General features: G+C 36.9%; 1 protein-coding gene across 1 annotated transcript in view; it reads left to right on the forward strand.

The window, feature by feature from the left end:
• Positions 1-5,278: 5,278 nt before the first annotated feature.
• LOC115216440 (protein phosphatase PTC7 homolog) overlaps positions 5,279-15,000 on the forward strand; it is a 43,832-nt gene continuing 34,110 nt past the window's right edge. The window contains exon 1 of the mRNA XM_029785780.2: positions 5,279-5,963. Coding sequence (XP_029641640.1) covers positions 5,738-5,963 — 226 coding nt within the window. The 5' untranslated portion in view covers positions 5,279-5,737. The remainder of the gene's footprint in view (positions 5,964-15,000) is intronic.

The following is a 15,000-nucleotide window of genomic DNA, read 5'->3' on the forward strand; positions in this document are numbered from 1 at the left end:
GCCACTTTTGTTAAGATACTACAATTCCGAACACTGTTTTTCCTAAATGTTGCTAAGTGTGTGGTAACTTTATTTCATGCTTCAGTAGCTACTTTTAAGAACTTATTAGAATGATTGATATTGTAAGGCTTGTGTTATCTGTCGATATTAATTTAACCCATTAATGCATAGCGTCCAGAAAAATTTACTAATGCTTGTTAAATAACTATCTATTGAATTTATCTTTGGTATACTCTGCCTCTAAACTAGTGCTCTATGAGTGAGCAGGCGCTTCATACAAACAAACCAATTATACAGACGCACGAAACAAGTAACAGTAATTCTTCCTGCATCTATTTTTCTGGACACAATGCATTAATGGGTTAATAGTATATTCCTATTTACTTTTTGTGCAATACTAAGGGTAATAACTCAGATGAAATAAGAAATAAACCATTGGCAGTCATGGTAGTAACAAGACACCAGTGGTGATGTTGGCATTCATAATGGTGAATGGAGAAAGATAGAAAGAGAGAGAGGGAGAGAAAAAAGAGAGTGGTAGAATTAAAGGATTCAGTGAAAGAGAAAGAGAAAACATTAGATAAATAGAGAGAGAGAGAGAGGATTCGTAATAGTGGGAGTTAAAGTATGCAAGAGAAAGAGTGTGAAAATGATAGATGTTAAGTTTGTGTATTACTACATCTTTAGTTATCTCATTCTGTCTCTCTCTTTCTCTTTCTGCATTTCTATGAAGTAATTTTGAAATATATTTTAGTATATATAATATAATATATAAAATGACATCTTTAGTTGAAAGTATTATTTTGATGTAGGGGCAGAAAAAATACTAAAATCTTTTAAATATATATTTATGGATATCTGTGTGTGTGTGTGTGTGTATACATATACTAAGGTTAAATGTAACAACAAATGCAGTTGTGTCAAGCATGTTTGTAAAGAACCAATTAACATACATATAACACACACACATATATATATATTATATATATATATATTCAAAAGATTTTATAGGTGTAGGAGTGGCTGTGTGGTAAGTAGCTTGCTTACCAACTACATGGTTCCAGGTTCAGTCCCACTGCGTGCACCTTGGGCAAGGGTCTTCTACTATAGCCTCAGGCTGACCAAAGTCTTGTGAGTGGATTTGGTAAACGGAAACTGAAAGAAGCCCGTTGTATATATATATATGTATGTACATGTGTGTATATGTTTGTGTGTCTGTGTTTGTCCCCCCAACATCGCTTGATGACTGATGCTGGTGTGCTTACGTCCCTGTAACTTAGCAGTTCAGCAAAAGAGACTGATAAAATAAGTACTAGGCTTCCAAAGAATAAGTCCTGGGGTCGATTTGCTCCAACCAAAGGTGGTGCTCCAGCATGGCCACAGTCAAATGACTGAAACAAGTAAAAGATCATTTAAAATTTATTATGTATTTCATCTTTTACCAATTAGTGCCACAACATGGCTGTAATCCAATATCTTCAAAAGCTTAGTCAAATATATTGACCCCAAATACACATATCTATGTGTATTTGTTGGACTATTATGTTATAGTACATCAACAGTATAACAATACCATTTGTTTTAATTGGTATGAGCATGAACACATTCAAGTACACATACACACATGCATGTGTTTGCAGAAATATATACATATGGATAAGGAAAGAGAGAAACATAATGATTTATTAATTCAACACAATGGACCTAAATATTCTCCTTTTACACATCATCATCATCATCATCATTATCATTTAGCATCCATTTTCCATGCTGGTATGGGTTAGACGGTTTGACTGGGATTGGTAATTTGGCTTAAGTTCTATGGCTGGATGCCCTTCCCTAATGCCAACCACTCCAAAAGTGTGGCCGGTGCCTTTTACATGTCACCAGCACTAGGCAAGATTACTATTTCACTTGGCTTGACTACACATAAAGAGAAATATACTCACACACATAGAGAGAGACAAATAAGTGTGCATCAAATCAACGACACCAAAAAGGTGATGCCAAAACATTTGATACCCATCCAACCTATATAAATGTTGCAAAGTTCACCCTTAACATTTTAAGCATGTTAAGACGGAATTTCAGTAGGATTCTAATCATGAGTGGAAACTGAGAAATAGTGAGAAGTTAAGCCAAGAGAAGTAAATGAGTCTGAATGGAACAACTTAATATATAACTATTGGGCTGTCCGGAAAGTTCATGCCGATTTATAGTAGCTTACCTTTCGACTTATTTTAGAACATGGTTGAGTCCATAAAATAGGATTTGACTACACCTACATATAGAGCACAGTTTAAGCTATCTTTCGTGGAAGAAGGTTTATGTTACTATAACCTGTGTTAATTCTGTAACCCTTTAAAATGGAAGATAAGAAAGTTCATTTTCGGCACTTGATGCTTTGGGAACCAGACAAAAATTGCTGCAGCTCGGCTGGGATGTGTTACCCCCACCCTCCATATTCACCAGATATTGCTCATGTGGATTTCCCCTTATTCAGGTCTCTGCAGAATAGTCTTAATGGTAAAAATTTCAATTCCTTGGATGATGCAAAAAGATACCTTGATGAATTCTTTGCCATGAAACCACCTGAATTCTGGAAAGTGAGTATTTTCAAGTTTTAAGGAAAGATGGAGAGGCATTGTGCAACAAAATGGTTCATATCTGGTTGATTAAAAATGTAATGGCAAGTATTATTGACCTTTTTCTTTCCTTTAAAAATCGGCACGAACTTTCCGGACAGCCCAATTGCTTGTTGTGAAAAGTAGGGGCTATTGGGGTAGTGATGAAGGAAGTGAAGTGAACTAACCATTTATCAGTGAAATAATAGCTGAATCTTGTTGGTGAATGAATTATTGCAAACTAGTTGATATGACCTTCTTTTAGAAGTGGATTAGGAAGTGAGTGTGCAGCAGCAACAGAACTACCATCCCATATACGTCATTATTTAACATCCACTTTACCATGCTTGTAATGGGTGAGATGAAATTTGCTGGGACAGATTTTCTACTGCTGGTTATCCTTTCTGTTAGCAAACCTCACCTGTTTCCAAGCCTGGTAATATTTCCTCCAGGCCAGACATGTTTTAATAGTACATTGGAAATGGTTGATGCTTCTTGTTTGATAGTGATGCTGGGTCATTTTTGAATAATGACCAAATCCTGCATTACAGACCTATACCATACTCAAAGCACCATTTTTGGCATTTGGTTTAACATCAAATGAAGTTGTCAGAAAATATTGTAACATAGGCATAGGAGTGGCTGTGTGGTAAGTAGCTTGCTTACCAACAACATGGTTCCAGGTTCAGTCCCACTGCGTGGCATCTTGGGCAAGTGTCTTCTACTATAGCCTTGGGCCGACCAAAGCTTTGTGAGTGGATTTGGTAGACGGAAACTGAAAGAAGCCCATCGTCTATATGTATATATATATGTATGTGTGTGTATATGTTTGTGTGTATGTGTTTGTCCCCCCAACATCGCTTGACAACCAATGCTGGTGTGTATACGTCCCTGTAACTTAGTGGTTCGGCAAAAGAGACCGATAGAATAAGTACTAGGCTTCCAAAGAATAAGTCCTGGGGTCGATTTGCTCGACTAAAGGTGGTGCTCCAGCATGGCCACAGTCATATGACTGAAACAAGTAAAAAGGTAAAAGAGAGTAAAGAGTATAACTAAATATCAAAGGGCATTTTGTTCAATGACCCTATCCATCCACCAGCCATACCTTATTTTAAAACATTTAAAATATTTGACACTCTATGAGGAGAAAAGGCTTTGAGCACTTGGTGATAACCAGGAAACTGAAAAAAAGAAGCTAGGGAAGACAAAGGGAGAAATTTCTCAAAGGCCTTACCAGTTACTTTCAGAATGTAAACACACCAGCATTGATTGTCAAGCGATGTTGGGAGGACAAACAGACACACAAACACATACACATACATACATACATACAGTTACCGTTTACCAAATCCACTCACAAGGCTTTGGTCAGTGCAAGACTATAGTAGAAGACACTTGCCCAAGATGCCATGCAGTGGGACTGAACCCGGAACCATGTGGTTGGTAAGCAAGCTACTTACCACACAGCCACTCCTATGCCTATGGTCATTTTACATTCTAAATTTAAATCTCACTGAGGTCAAATTTGCCTTTCGTACTTCTGGGTTTGATAGAATAAAGCAACTTATAAAACTAGGTCAATCTTCAGCTGTTATACTAATGTTTCGTAAGGTAGAGGCTGTGAAGGTTGAAAAAAAGGCATGCAAATTGCTATGTTTGACAACATTATGAAGATTTAAACTTGTCATGCTCTGTGATGAAGAAATAATTACATGGATGCAAAATCCATTTTGTCATCTTATTAATAAAGAGGAGTAATGTTTGTGTGCATGTATGACAGTATAAGCACCATGAGAGAAAAGCTGGACATAAGAGGCATGACATGTGGTGTGCAAGCGAGATGACTGTGATGGTATGGGCATGTGATGGATATGAATGAGGACAGCTGTGTAAAAAAAAAATGCTGATCTCTAGCTGTAGAAGGAACCTGCAGAAGAGGTAGACCCAGGAAGACATGGGACAAGATGGGGATGCATGGTCATCGAACGTTGTGCCTCACAGAGGCAATGATGAGTGACTGAGACCTTTGGTAATATGCTATGCTTAAGAAGACCCATCAAGCCAAGTGAAACTGTAATCGTGGCTGATGCCAGTGTCACATAACAGGCACTCATGCTGGTCGCACATAAAAAGCACCCTTCGAACGTTGGGCCTCATGGAGGCAACGATAAGTGACTGAGACCATGGCGATATGCTGTGCTCGAGAAGACTCGTTAAGCTAAGTGAATTCGTAGTTGCGGCTGATGCCGGTGTTACGTAACTGGCACCAGCACTGGTCGCATATAAAAAGCACCCATTACACTCTCAGAGTAACTGGCGTTAGGAAGGGCAACTAGTCATAGAAACCATGCCAAACCAGATTGGAACCTGGTGTTGCTCTCGAGCTTACCTGTTTCAATCAAACTGTCTAACCCATGCCAGTTTGGAAAGCAGACGCTAACTGATGATAATGATGATGATGTGGATGTCAAAAAATTTCACTAATATTTTTGGGCTTAGTAGTTATTAGTTTGAAAACCAAAGGACTTTATCCTTGCTTCTAAATTATGAGATCCTATTATCTGTGTTGTATGTTAAAAATTAATATTAAAAATAAGGTAGATAATCAATCTTCTACATGTTTAAAGTATGAGTTCATTCCCTTTAAATGAAGGTGAAGCCATTAGGAAGGACATGTGACGTCATTGACAAAGATGGAGCAGTGTAGGTCTGTTCTTCTACCATGTGGACAAGTGCTGGTTAACTTTTTAAACTGTCACCTTCAACATTTCAATTTATCCGCTCTACAGCGGTGACTTAAACATCTCATAGCGTTTTTGTTTTTTTTTCTTACCGTTATGAGACGATTTCGAGTTGCTGTTGTCAACGAGTTCCTTATGTAACTACTTTCACATCCTCAAACAAAATATTTCAACTTCACACGTGTATTTATATTTTGGATTCCAGATTCGGAATTTGAAAATTATTTTCCTATTAAATATATGATATCCACGACCAGTAAATACTACAACCGATCCTCAAAATAAAGCTACGGACGAAGGATACGCTAATTGTTGACGAACGTAGTTTTCCAGCCGTGTATTTTTTAAAAGAACAAAAAATTTGACCTGACTATGCAGTCGGTAACCCTTTACGGAAGACTTTTAGCCAGAGCTTTTATTACTGGTTTTCACAATGAGTACCAATTGAAGGCTCGTGAGAAACCACAAGAACTTCATTTAGTAACGGGTGCTTCTGGTTTTTCAAAATCTACGAGGCCCAAATCTGAGTTGTTACGCAAATGGACTTTTGGCGATGACGCTTTCTTTATTGCTAGGAATAAAGTAGCGGATGTTATAGGTGAGTTTCATATTTAATTTAATGAGCAGAAATATACTTGCTCAGTGTTTTATATTGGCAAACTCATTAATTTTCGATCTCTTTTTTTTTTTTTTAGTATCTCATTGTTGCCGTTCATGTGAAAACGTTGTCAAAATACCCTTGTAATTTGACATGTCCTCTATGAATGTCACTTTACGTAACTTATTTTTATTTTCTCATCAGAATATTATTAATAAATTGCTTATTGTATGAATACATGTAAGAGCTAATCTTGTTTATTTCAGCTTAATCCTATCTAATTGGCGCCGTCTTCTTTATCGCTACTTATTTTACCTGGTACGTAGTTAAATAATCGAGGGTGTGTAATTATTTATCCTCGATGCTTTCATTTTAATGTTTTCTTTCCTAGAATGAAGTTGATGTGAGCTCGGATCCACTTAAGAGCGTGGCTTGTTAAGTTTTTCTAGGAAACAAGTTTGATTGTATCATCATCATCATCATATTAGTGTTTACGTGTATCTCCTCTCCACTCCTTCCTTGTTTTGATCAGCTTTCTTTATATTCGTTATTCAATTTTAATTAATTGCTTATATTAAAAAAAAAATCAACAACAAAACAAGCACTTTTTTCACATTAACATATGTAAACAGAATTTATTTTAACTTTAATTTCTGTTTTCTCATGCATAGAGATAGTTACTAATCTGAAAGAAGTAATCAGTGACTGAAAATATCGTTCGATTCTTTGATAAAAGCTGAAACTTCGTTTAAGGATGGTGATGGTTGTGGCGTCGTAAATTATTTCTTTTGATAAGCGTGAGGCCAATTATTGAACAGAAGGGATAATGGGAAATTTGAATCAACCTCACTGTTTTTGGGGGGTACTTATATATCGATACTAAAGGGTTAATTAAAGTCTGCTCTTGGTAGATTCGGACTCGGCATGTGGAGGGCGAAAAAACTAAACGAGTTCAAATCCTGTTCGAGTTGATTCTGAAAGTGGATTTTGAGAAGTTTAATGTATTTCTTCTGAATATATCTCTCTGGCGGTCGTGTATGTGAAGATGATGATGATGATAATAAAGTTACGAAAGGTCACTAATCACAGTTGTATATATAAACGGAATGCGAGATCATCTGCTTCTAAACCAGCTTTATTGATTTTCTTCCTAGCTAAACCAAAACGTTAGTTACCATAGTTCTCTACATATTATTTGTGAAGTCCAAATATACCACAGTAGTTTTGTAAAAGCTACAATTTTCGGCGGAATTTCGGAATAGCTGTCGAGATTAAACTGAACTTTTTTATTTATTTATTTTTGCTTTTTATTTGTTTATTAATTTTTTTGCTTATTTATTCAAAGAAAGGTATTTCCCCGTCAATGAGAGGTGTGTCTGCATCGTCATCAGACTGCCAAGACGTATTATGAATAATACACAACTGCAAGTGGAGTCGGAGGAAAGTAGCATTGGATCTTACGTCGACTCTATTCCCACCTCAATAGTTACATAAGTTCCTGGGACGAGATTGGTTTTGATGTGTGTGTGTGTGTGTTTTCTTTTTCTAACGCAGGGCCCTTCTTCGTAATGTGATTATATTTTCTATACTTCATACGTCGAGATATTACTAAAACCGAACTAAAAATAATAGTAATTATACTAAAAATATCATAAATGTATATGTGAGAGTGTGTCCGTACATTTATAATGCGTTTACACAACAGCGCATTTAAAACTATTCGCATGCTCACACCCAGACGTAGATTTTTTTTTTTTTTTAAAAAGATCAGTTATAAACATCTTCGAAACAAAAGCACTTTTCTAAGAAATTTGTCTCTATTTTTGTTTTCGCTTTTTTATTTTTTCCCTACTGTCCTTGGTAACGATTTTTTCTCCTGTTAATTTTCAAGGCCCTTTGTGTTCGATAGTTTCGTTTGACTGTTTTAAGATAACACTGGATCCTGACAAAAACTGGGACAGGAGTACAAAATATAGCACATGCTTGCTGTTTAGGTCGTGTGTGTGTAGTAAACAAAGATTTAATGCCGATTTGAGAATACATTGCGCACCCTCTCTCTCTCTCTCTCTCTCCACACACATATACATCCTCCCTTTCTCTCACTCTCTCCATATCTATCTATCTATCTATCTATCTATCTATCTATCTATCTATCTATCAGTCTATCTATCTAACTATCTATCTATCTATCTATCTATCTATCTATCTATCTATCTATCTATCTATCTATCTATCTATATATATATATATATGAAATAATATATATATATATATATATATATATATAATATATATATATATATATATATATATATGTTCATACATACATACATATACACATACACACACACATTTATGAATTTGTGTTGCAAGACTCCGGATGTGAAATCATGAAGGAAAAAAAATGGAACATATATATATATAATATACATATATATATATATGTGTGTGTATAAACCAGTATTAAGAGGCCAGTATCGACGAAGTAAACAGTCAAAAGGAAAAATAAATACATAAAAAACTAATTATGCTACGTAAACAATCCTGAGTCGAATAAAAAAAGCAGTTGCTGCTACACCAGACAAACATGTAAACTTTTGGCGATTAGTTTACCTTCGTTGAATTTAAGTCACATTTTTAACAGTCACCATTGGCAAACATACGTACACGATAATGTTAATTGATTACATGTAAAAAATTTACTTATAAAATGATTGTTTATTTGGTAATATTCGAAAAAAATTTTCTATCTTGGCATTAATACATTTTTGGTATGTTTTGAAATGATGCTGCAAAAAGACAATGAAAAGAAAATGTTGCAATAAAAAGTAATATATTGGCGCACGCATGGCTGTTTGACAAAAAGCGTGCTTTCCAATCACGTGGTAGTACCTTGGGCAAGTATCTCGTAGTATAGCTCCGGGTCGACCAAAGCTATGTGAATGGATTTAATAGCTGTGTGAATGGATTTAATCAAGTCTATCACACACACACACACACACACACACATATATATATATATAATATATATATATATATATATATATATATATGGATCTTTTCGGTTTGAACGGCAATTTTTAAAAATAATTTCCACATAACTAAACACTTTTAAACTTCGTATACTGGTAGAATGTGTTTCTAAAACATCTTTTTCTCTTGGCTTTATTGAGAACATTCTATAGTTTGTAAGATATTTGTTGTTTTTTTTCTTTAATTTCTGCAATTTCAACCAATCAATGACGTCCGTTGAGGTAAAAAAAATATTCTGTGCCGTATGAATATGTCCCTCGTTTAAGAAACAGATTGGGCTTATTTACATTTGTGAAGAAAAAAAGAGACCCTTCCCCCCACCCCTAACCCTAACTAACCCTAACCCTAAAACACATTGAAATGCAATAGATCGATACTAGAGTCATAATTATGGGTGACAATTTCATATGACACCGCTAGAAAAAACTGCCGTTCAAACCGAAAAGATCCATATATATGTATATATATATATATATTTATATATTATAAAGGGTAAAATTAATTAATCAATTTATAATTAATAATCTTACCAAGTAGTTCGGTATGTTAAAAGAGCCATTATCGGTAAACTTATACAAAGATTATTATAATTATAAGCATAATTATAATTAGGGCTTAGCAAAATTGCTTCACCACATACCAAAATTTAGAAATAGCAGTTAAATACTATTCTACTACCATAAGATATCTACCAGACAGCAGTACTCTCAACTCAAAATTTAAAATTATAATAATGGTTAGGACAGCGGACTCGCGGTCGGAGGATTTTGGTTTTGATTCCCAGACCGGGCGTTCTGTGTATTTATTGAACAAAAATACCTAAAAGTTCCATGAGGCTCCGGCAGGGGGGTGGGGTGGCAACCCCTGTTGTCCCCTCTCTTCCTGTTTCTTGGGCAACTCTGCGATGGACTGGCATCCCGTCCAGCTGGGGAAAACACATACACCACAGAAACCGGGCCCATGAGTCTGGTTAGGCGACGTTTGTCATTATCATCGTCGTTTAACGTCCGTTTTCCGCGCTAGCACGGGTTGGACGGTTTCGACCGGGGTCTGGGGAGCCAGGGGCTGCCCCAGGCTCCAGTCTGGTCTGGCAGTGTTCCTACAGCTGGATGCCCTTCCTAACGCCAACCACTCCGCGAGTGTAGTGGGTGCTTTTTACGTGCCACCTGCACAGGTGCCAGAGGGGTCTGGCATCGGCCACGGTCAGTTGGTGCTTTTTATGTGCCACCTGCACAGAAGCCAGTCGGGGCGGTGCTGGCATCGGCCACCAGGCGTGATTGTGTAGTAAGAAGCCTGCTTCCATAGGCGCAGGTGTGGCTGTGTGGTAAGAAGCTTGCTTTGCAACCACATGGCTCTGGGTTCAGTGTCTTCGACTTAGCCTTGGGCTGACCAAAGCGTTGTAAGTGGACTTAGTAGACGGAAACTGAAAGAAGCCCGTCGTATATATGAGTATATATGTGTGTGTGTGTGTGTGTCTTTGTGTCTGTTTGTCACCATCTCATAGAATAACTTCACTTACAGGAAGGTATTTCCTATCAATTGCACCTTCACGTTTGCTCGTCACTTTCTACATTCAACTCTTTCTCCACCTCCAACCGATGCCACTCTCCCCTCCCACACTTATGAACCAACATGCTTCTCCTCTGCCCTTGATCCTCTGTCCATATCCTCTCTTATGCTCATCTTCAAGTACCTTCAGGGTTTGCTCCTGCTCCCCATCACTGCCATCTTATCATCTCAGCTACACCCTACCACCCTTATAAAATGCAGGATATTTTCTCTATAGCATGATACCTGCACTTGTCCCTCTATCATACTTTAGCCTCTCAACACCTGGCATAAAGTCACCTCCCTCTCTCAAATACTCCTCTTTTCTTAGTCAAGGGTTTTTCTTCTTTTCCCTTTTCCTGCTTTTTTTCCTGTCTTGCAAGTTACTTGGTGGCCCCACTCTTGCCAGTGGCATGAAAGAATCCCCCAGTGCCACAATGTAAAGTGGTTGGCTTTAAGAAAGGCATCCTGATATTAAAACCATGCCAAAGCTGACACTAGAGCTCAGTACATCCCTGCAGCTCACCATAGCGTGTCCAACTGTCCAATCCATGCCAGCATGGAAAATGGATGTTAAATGATGATGGTGATTATGATGATGATGATGCTGATGATAAGAGAGAGAAAGAAAGAGAAGACTTCTGTTAGTATTAATATATATATATATATATATATATATATATATATATATAAACGGCAGTTTGTCTGTGTGTGTTTCTGTGTGTCTGTTTGGTTGTACCCTCACCCTGACCATGGCTTTCAACCGATTCTGATGAAACTTGACACACACATAGCCCAATGTCATAATTCAAAACTAACGCAGCGAAAATTTTGAAAAGTTCCCCCAGTTCTGAAAAAAATCGATAAATTCGACATGGGGTCGAGAATCAGAAACACAAACCACAGACTGTCTAGGGGACGCAACTCGACCTTTTTAACTCTCAAAAAAAATTTACCATAATTTTTTTTCCAGTTTTTTCTATTTTTTGGCTATAACTCCCTAAAAATGCTTTATAGTTATTTCCCTTACAAACCCGAGCAACGCCGGGCGATACTGCTAGTATATATATATACACATTTATATAGTTGCAATTCTTTTATTTGTTTCAGTCATTTGACTGTGGCCATGCTGGAGCACCACCTTTAGTCGAGCAAATCGACCCTAGGGCTTATTCTTTGTAAGCCCAGTACTTATTTTATCAGTCTCTCTTGCCGAACCACTGAGTGACGGGGGCGTAAACACACCACCATTGGCTGTCAAGCGATGTTGCAGAGACAAACACACACACATATACGACGGGTTTCTTTCAGTTTCCGTCTATCAAATCCACTCAGAAAGCTTTGGTCGGCCTGAGGCTATAGTAGAAGACACTTAGCCAAAGTGTCACGCAGTGGGACTGAACCTGGAACCATGTGACTGGTAAGCAAGCTACTTACCACACAACCACTCCTGCGCCATTTGATAATCTCAACCAGAGAGTTGCTCTTTATTTGAGCTACAGATAAATTTCAGTTAGTCAAGACAAACAAAACAGGTACACAAGTATATACATGTCAAATGAATGGCTCGCATATAAATGAACTACTCCAGTAAATTATAACTAAGGCATGTTGAAAAGTGCTTTGCATAGTTTACCTATCAATAAATACAATTTTTCTTAATAACTGGCAAAACATCATCTAAGAATGAGTATTGAAACAGTTAATTATTCTCTTTCTTTGAATGTTAAAGCAGAACAGGTGTGATGAATTATCTCACGTTAGTGGTTTATCTAACATTCTTCTAATGGCATTTCGTATTACGGAAGACTAAAACTGTAAACAGTGAGATATCTGGCTATTATTAGCAAGTAACCATATCCTATTACATAGTGCTATTTACTCAATCAGCTATGGTGGTGTGAGTTTCCATCAGAGAAGTATAAACAAGAAAAACGTGGTTTAATCATTAAGAAGGTATCAAGGTTGTGGCATTTTGGCATTTTAGCATTTTAGGACCAGAACTGAAACTTCTGATGTTATTAGCCTTCCACAAAACAAGATAAGCATTATTAGAAATAAACTGGTTTCAACAGAAATTTACACATTGACTTGTTTTGAGAATAAAAGTCTAATAACATATTCATAGAGAAACAATTATAATTACATTGATAATAGCAGCATTATGCACCACTGCCCATTCTTACATACTTGATATACAACTGTGGTGGTAGTAATTGTACAGATATTATAAATTTTACTAAGGCACAGGAGTGGCTATGTGGTAAGTAGCTTGCTTACTAACCACATGGTTCCGGGTTCAGTCACACTGCATGGGCACTTTGGGCAAGTGTCTTCTACTATAGCCTTGAATCAACCAAATCCTTGTGAATGGATTTAGTAGACGGAAACTAAAAGAAGTCGATCATATATCTAGAAGACCCAAAGAGTGGCAGGTAATGCTAAGTAAGTGCTATGGACAGACTGTGATTAAACTCTTGGTTTGATAATGATTTGAGTGAGGAGTCTAATGTGGGTCTTGTATTAGCATGCATATATATATATTAGACAAAATGAGATAACAAAGCCAAGTCTGTGAGGAGTTTTCAGGACATTTATAAGAAAAAAGATAAAGATATAGTCTATAGACTATATCTTTTTCTTTATAAATGTTCTGAAAACTCCTCACAACCTTGGGTTTGTTATCTCATTTTGTCTAATATTTATTTATATATATATATATATGTTTGTGTCTGTGTTTATCCCCCCACCATCGCTTGACAACTGATGTTGGTGTGTTTACATCCCTGTAACTTAGTGGTTCAGCAAAAGAGGCCGATAGAATAAGTACAAGGCTTACAAAGAATAAGTCCCGAGGTCGATTTGTTCGACTAAAGGCAGTGCTCCAGCATGGCTGCAGTCAAATGACTGAAACAAATAAAAGAATAAAAGAACAAGGTGTAAGATTTGCAATAATATTTGTGTGGGATTGTTATATAACCTTGTTTTGAGAAATAGTTTGATAAGAATATTTCTTGTGCAGAAAATGTTAGTATTCCATCATCTGTTATACACAGCCACAGGGAAAGCTGCCAAACTTTATTGTTGTCTATGGCATTGCTTTTTGCTATTCGAATGCCCTTCTTATCACCAACCACTTTACACACTGAATGGAGCATCATTGATTCTAGAGAGCTTGTTTTGTGGCTTACCCTGTCCCAATTTTTAGCCTATATTCTCATAAATAGCTTCCTGCCCTGCAACTTAGATATCTAAATACCTTCCGTTTGTTCTTTCATATCTTTTTTATTATGGTTTTTACAGGTGGATGTGATCAACCTGTCAGTGTACCAATAAAATTCCTAAATTTCTTTCTTTTTTTTTTTCTTTTTTGGTAGCTGTCTCTAATCAGATAAAGTTTCTTTTTTGTATTCCCCCTCGATACACCCACTCACACACACACACACCTAAAAGATAGCGACTTTCCTTCCATGCCTGATTATCATTCCAGTTTTAGTCACTTAGGTTATTGGTTCAAATTCTCTGTTGGGATATTAACTCAATTGAAAAATTGAAGCAGCAAGTTTGGGTATACATTAGTTTTTAAAAATTTGGATTTTATGTCTTATATACATACATGCATATATCATCATCATCATAATTTTAATGACCAATTCACCATACTTGCATGGATCAGATGGAGTTTATTGAGGCAGATTTTTTATAGCTAGATGCCCTTCCTGTCACCAACCCTCACTTGTTTCCAAGCAAGGTAATATTTCCCTAAGAGCAGACATGTTTCCAAGAGGGCTATAGTAGAAGGGGACATGTAGTAGGATTGAACCCAAAACCATGTGGTTGGGAAGCAAACTTCTTAATCACACCTGCACTTCCAACCATGCCTCTATGTGTGTGTGTGTGTGTGTGTATAAGAGAGAGAGAGACTGGAGGAGAGAGCGTGCTTTTTCGAGGGTACTTCATCAAGTGCAGTTACGGGGAAATAAATTAACAGAACAATGGTCTTCTCGCAAACCATCATTGTCCACATTGTAATTTCTCGGCTAGATCACATGCGGGTTTAATAAGTCATGCTCATATCCATATTGCTTTTGGTGGCCTAAGGACTCACATCAGGAGTCACCAGGTGAAATTATTGAATTATAAACATTGGTGAATGGTAGTAATGGTAATGTGTATTGTTGATTGTCTATTTAGTTGGATTATTTTTTTTTTTTGCTTTCTTGCTGAATATGCATATGTCATCTTCGGTGCAAGAGTCTGCCGGTGGCATGTAAAACGCACCCACTACACTCTTGGAGTGGTTGTCATTAGGAAGGGCATCCAGCTGAAGAAATTTGGAAGATCACATTGGAGTTTGGTGCAATCTACTAGCTTGCCAGTCCTCAGTCAAACTGTTTAACCCATGCCAGCATGGAAAGCTGACATTAAACAATAACGATGATGATGATGATATATA

Source organism: Octopus sinensis, linkage group LG10 (assembly GCF_006345805.1).
Source record: "Octopus sinensis linkage group LG10, ASM634580v1, whole genome shotgun sequence".
Lineage (NCBI taxonomy): Eukaryota > Metazoa > Mollusca > Cephalopoda > Octopoda > Octopodidae > Octopus > Octopus sinensis.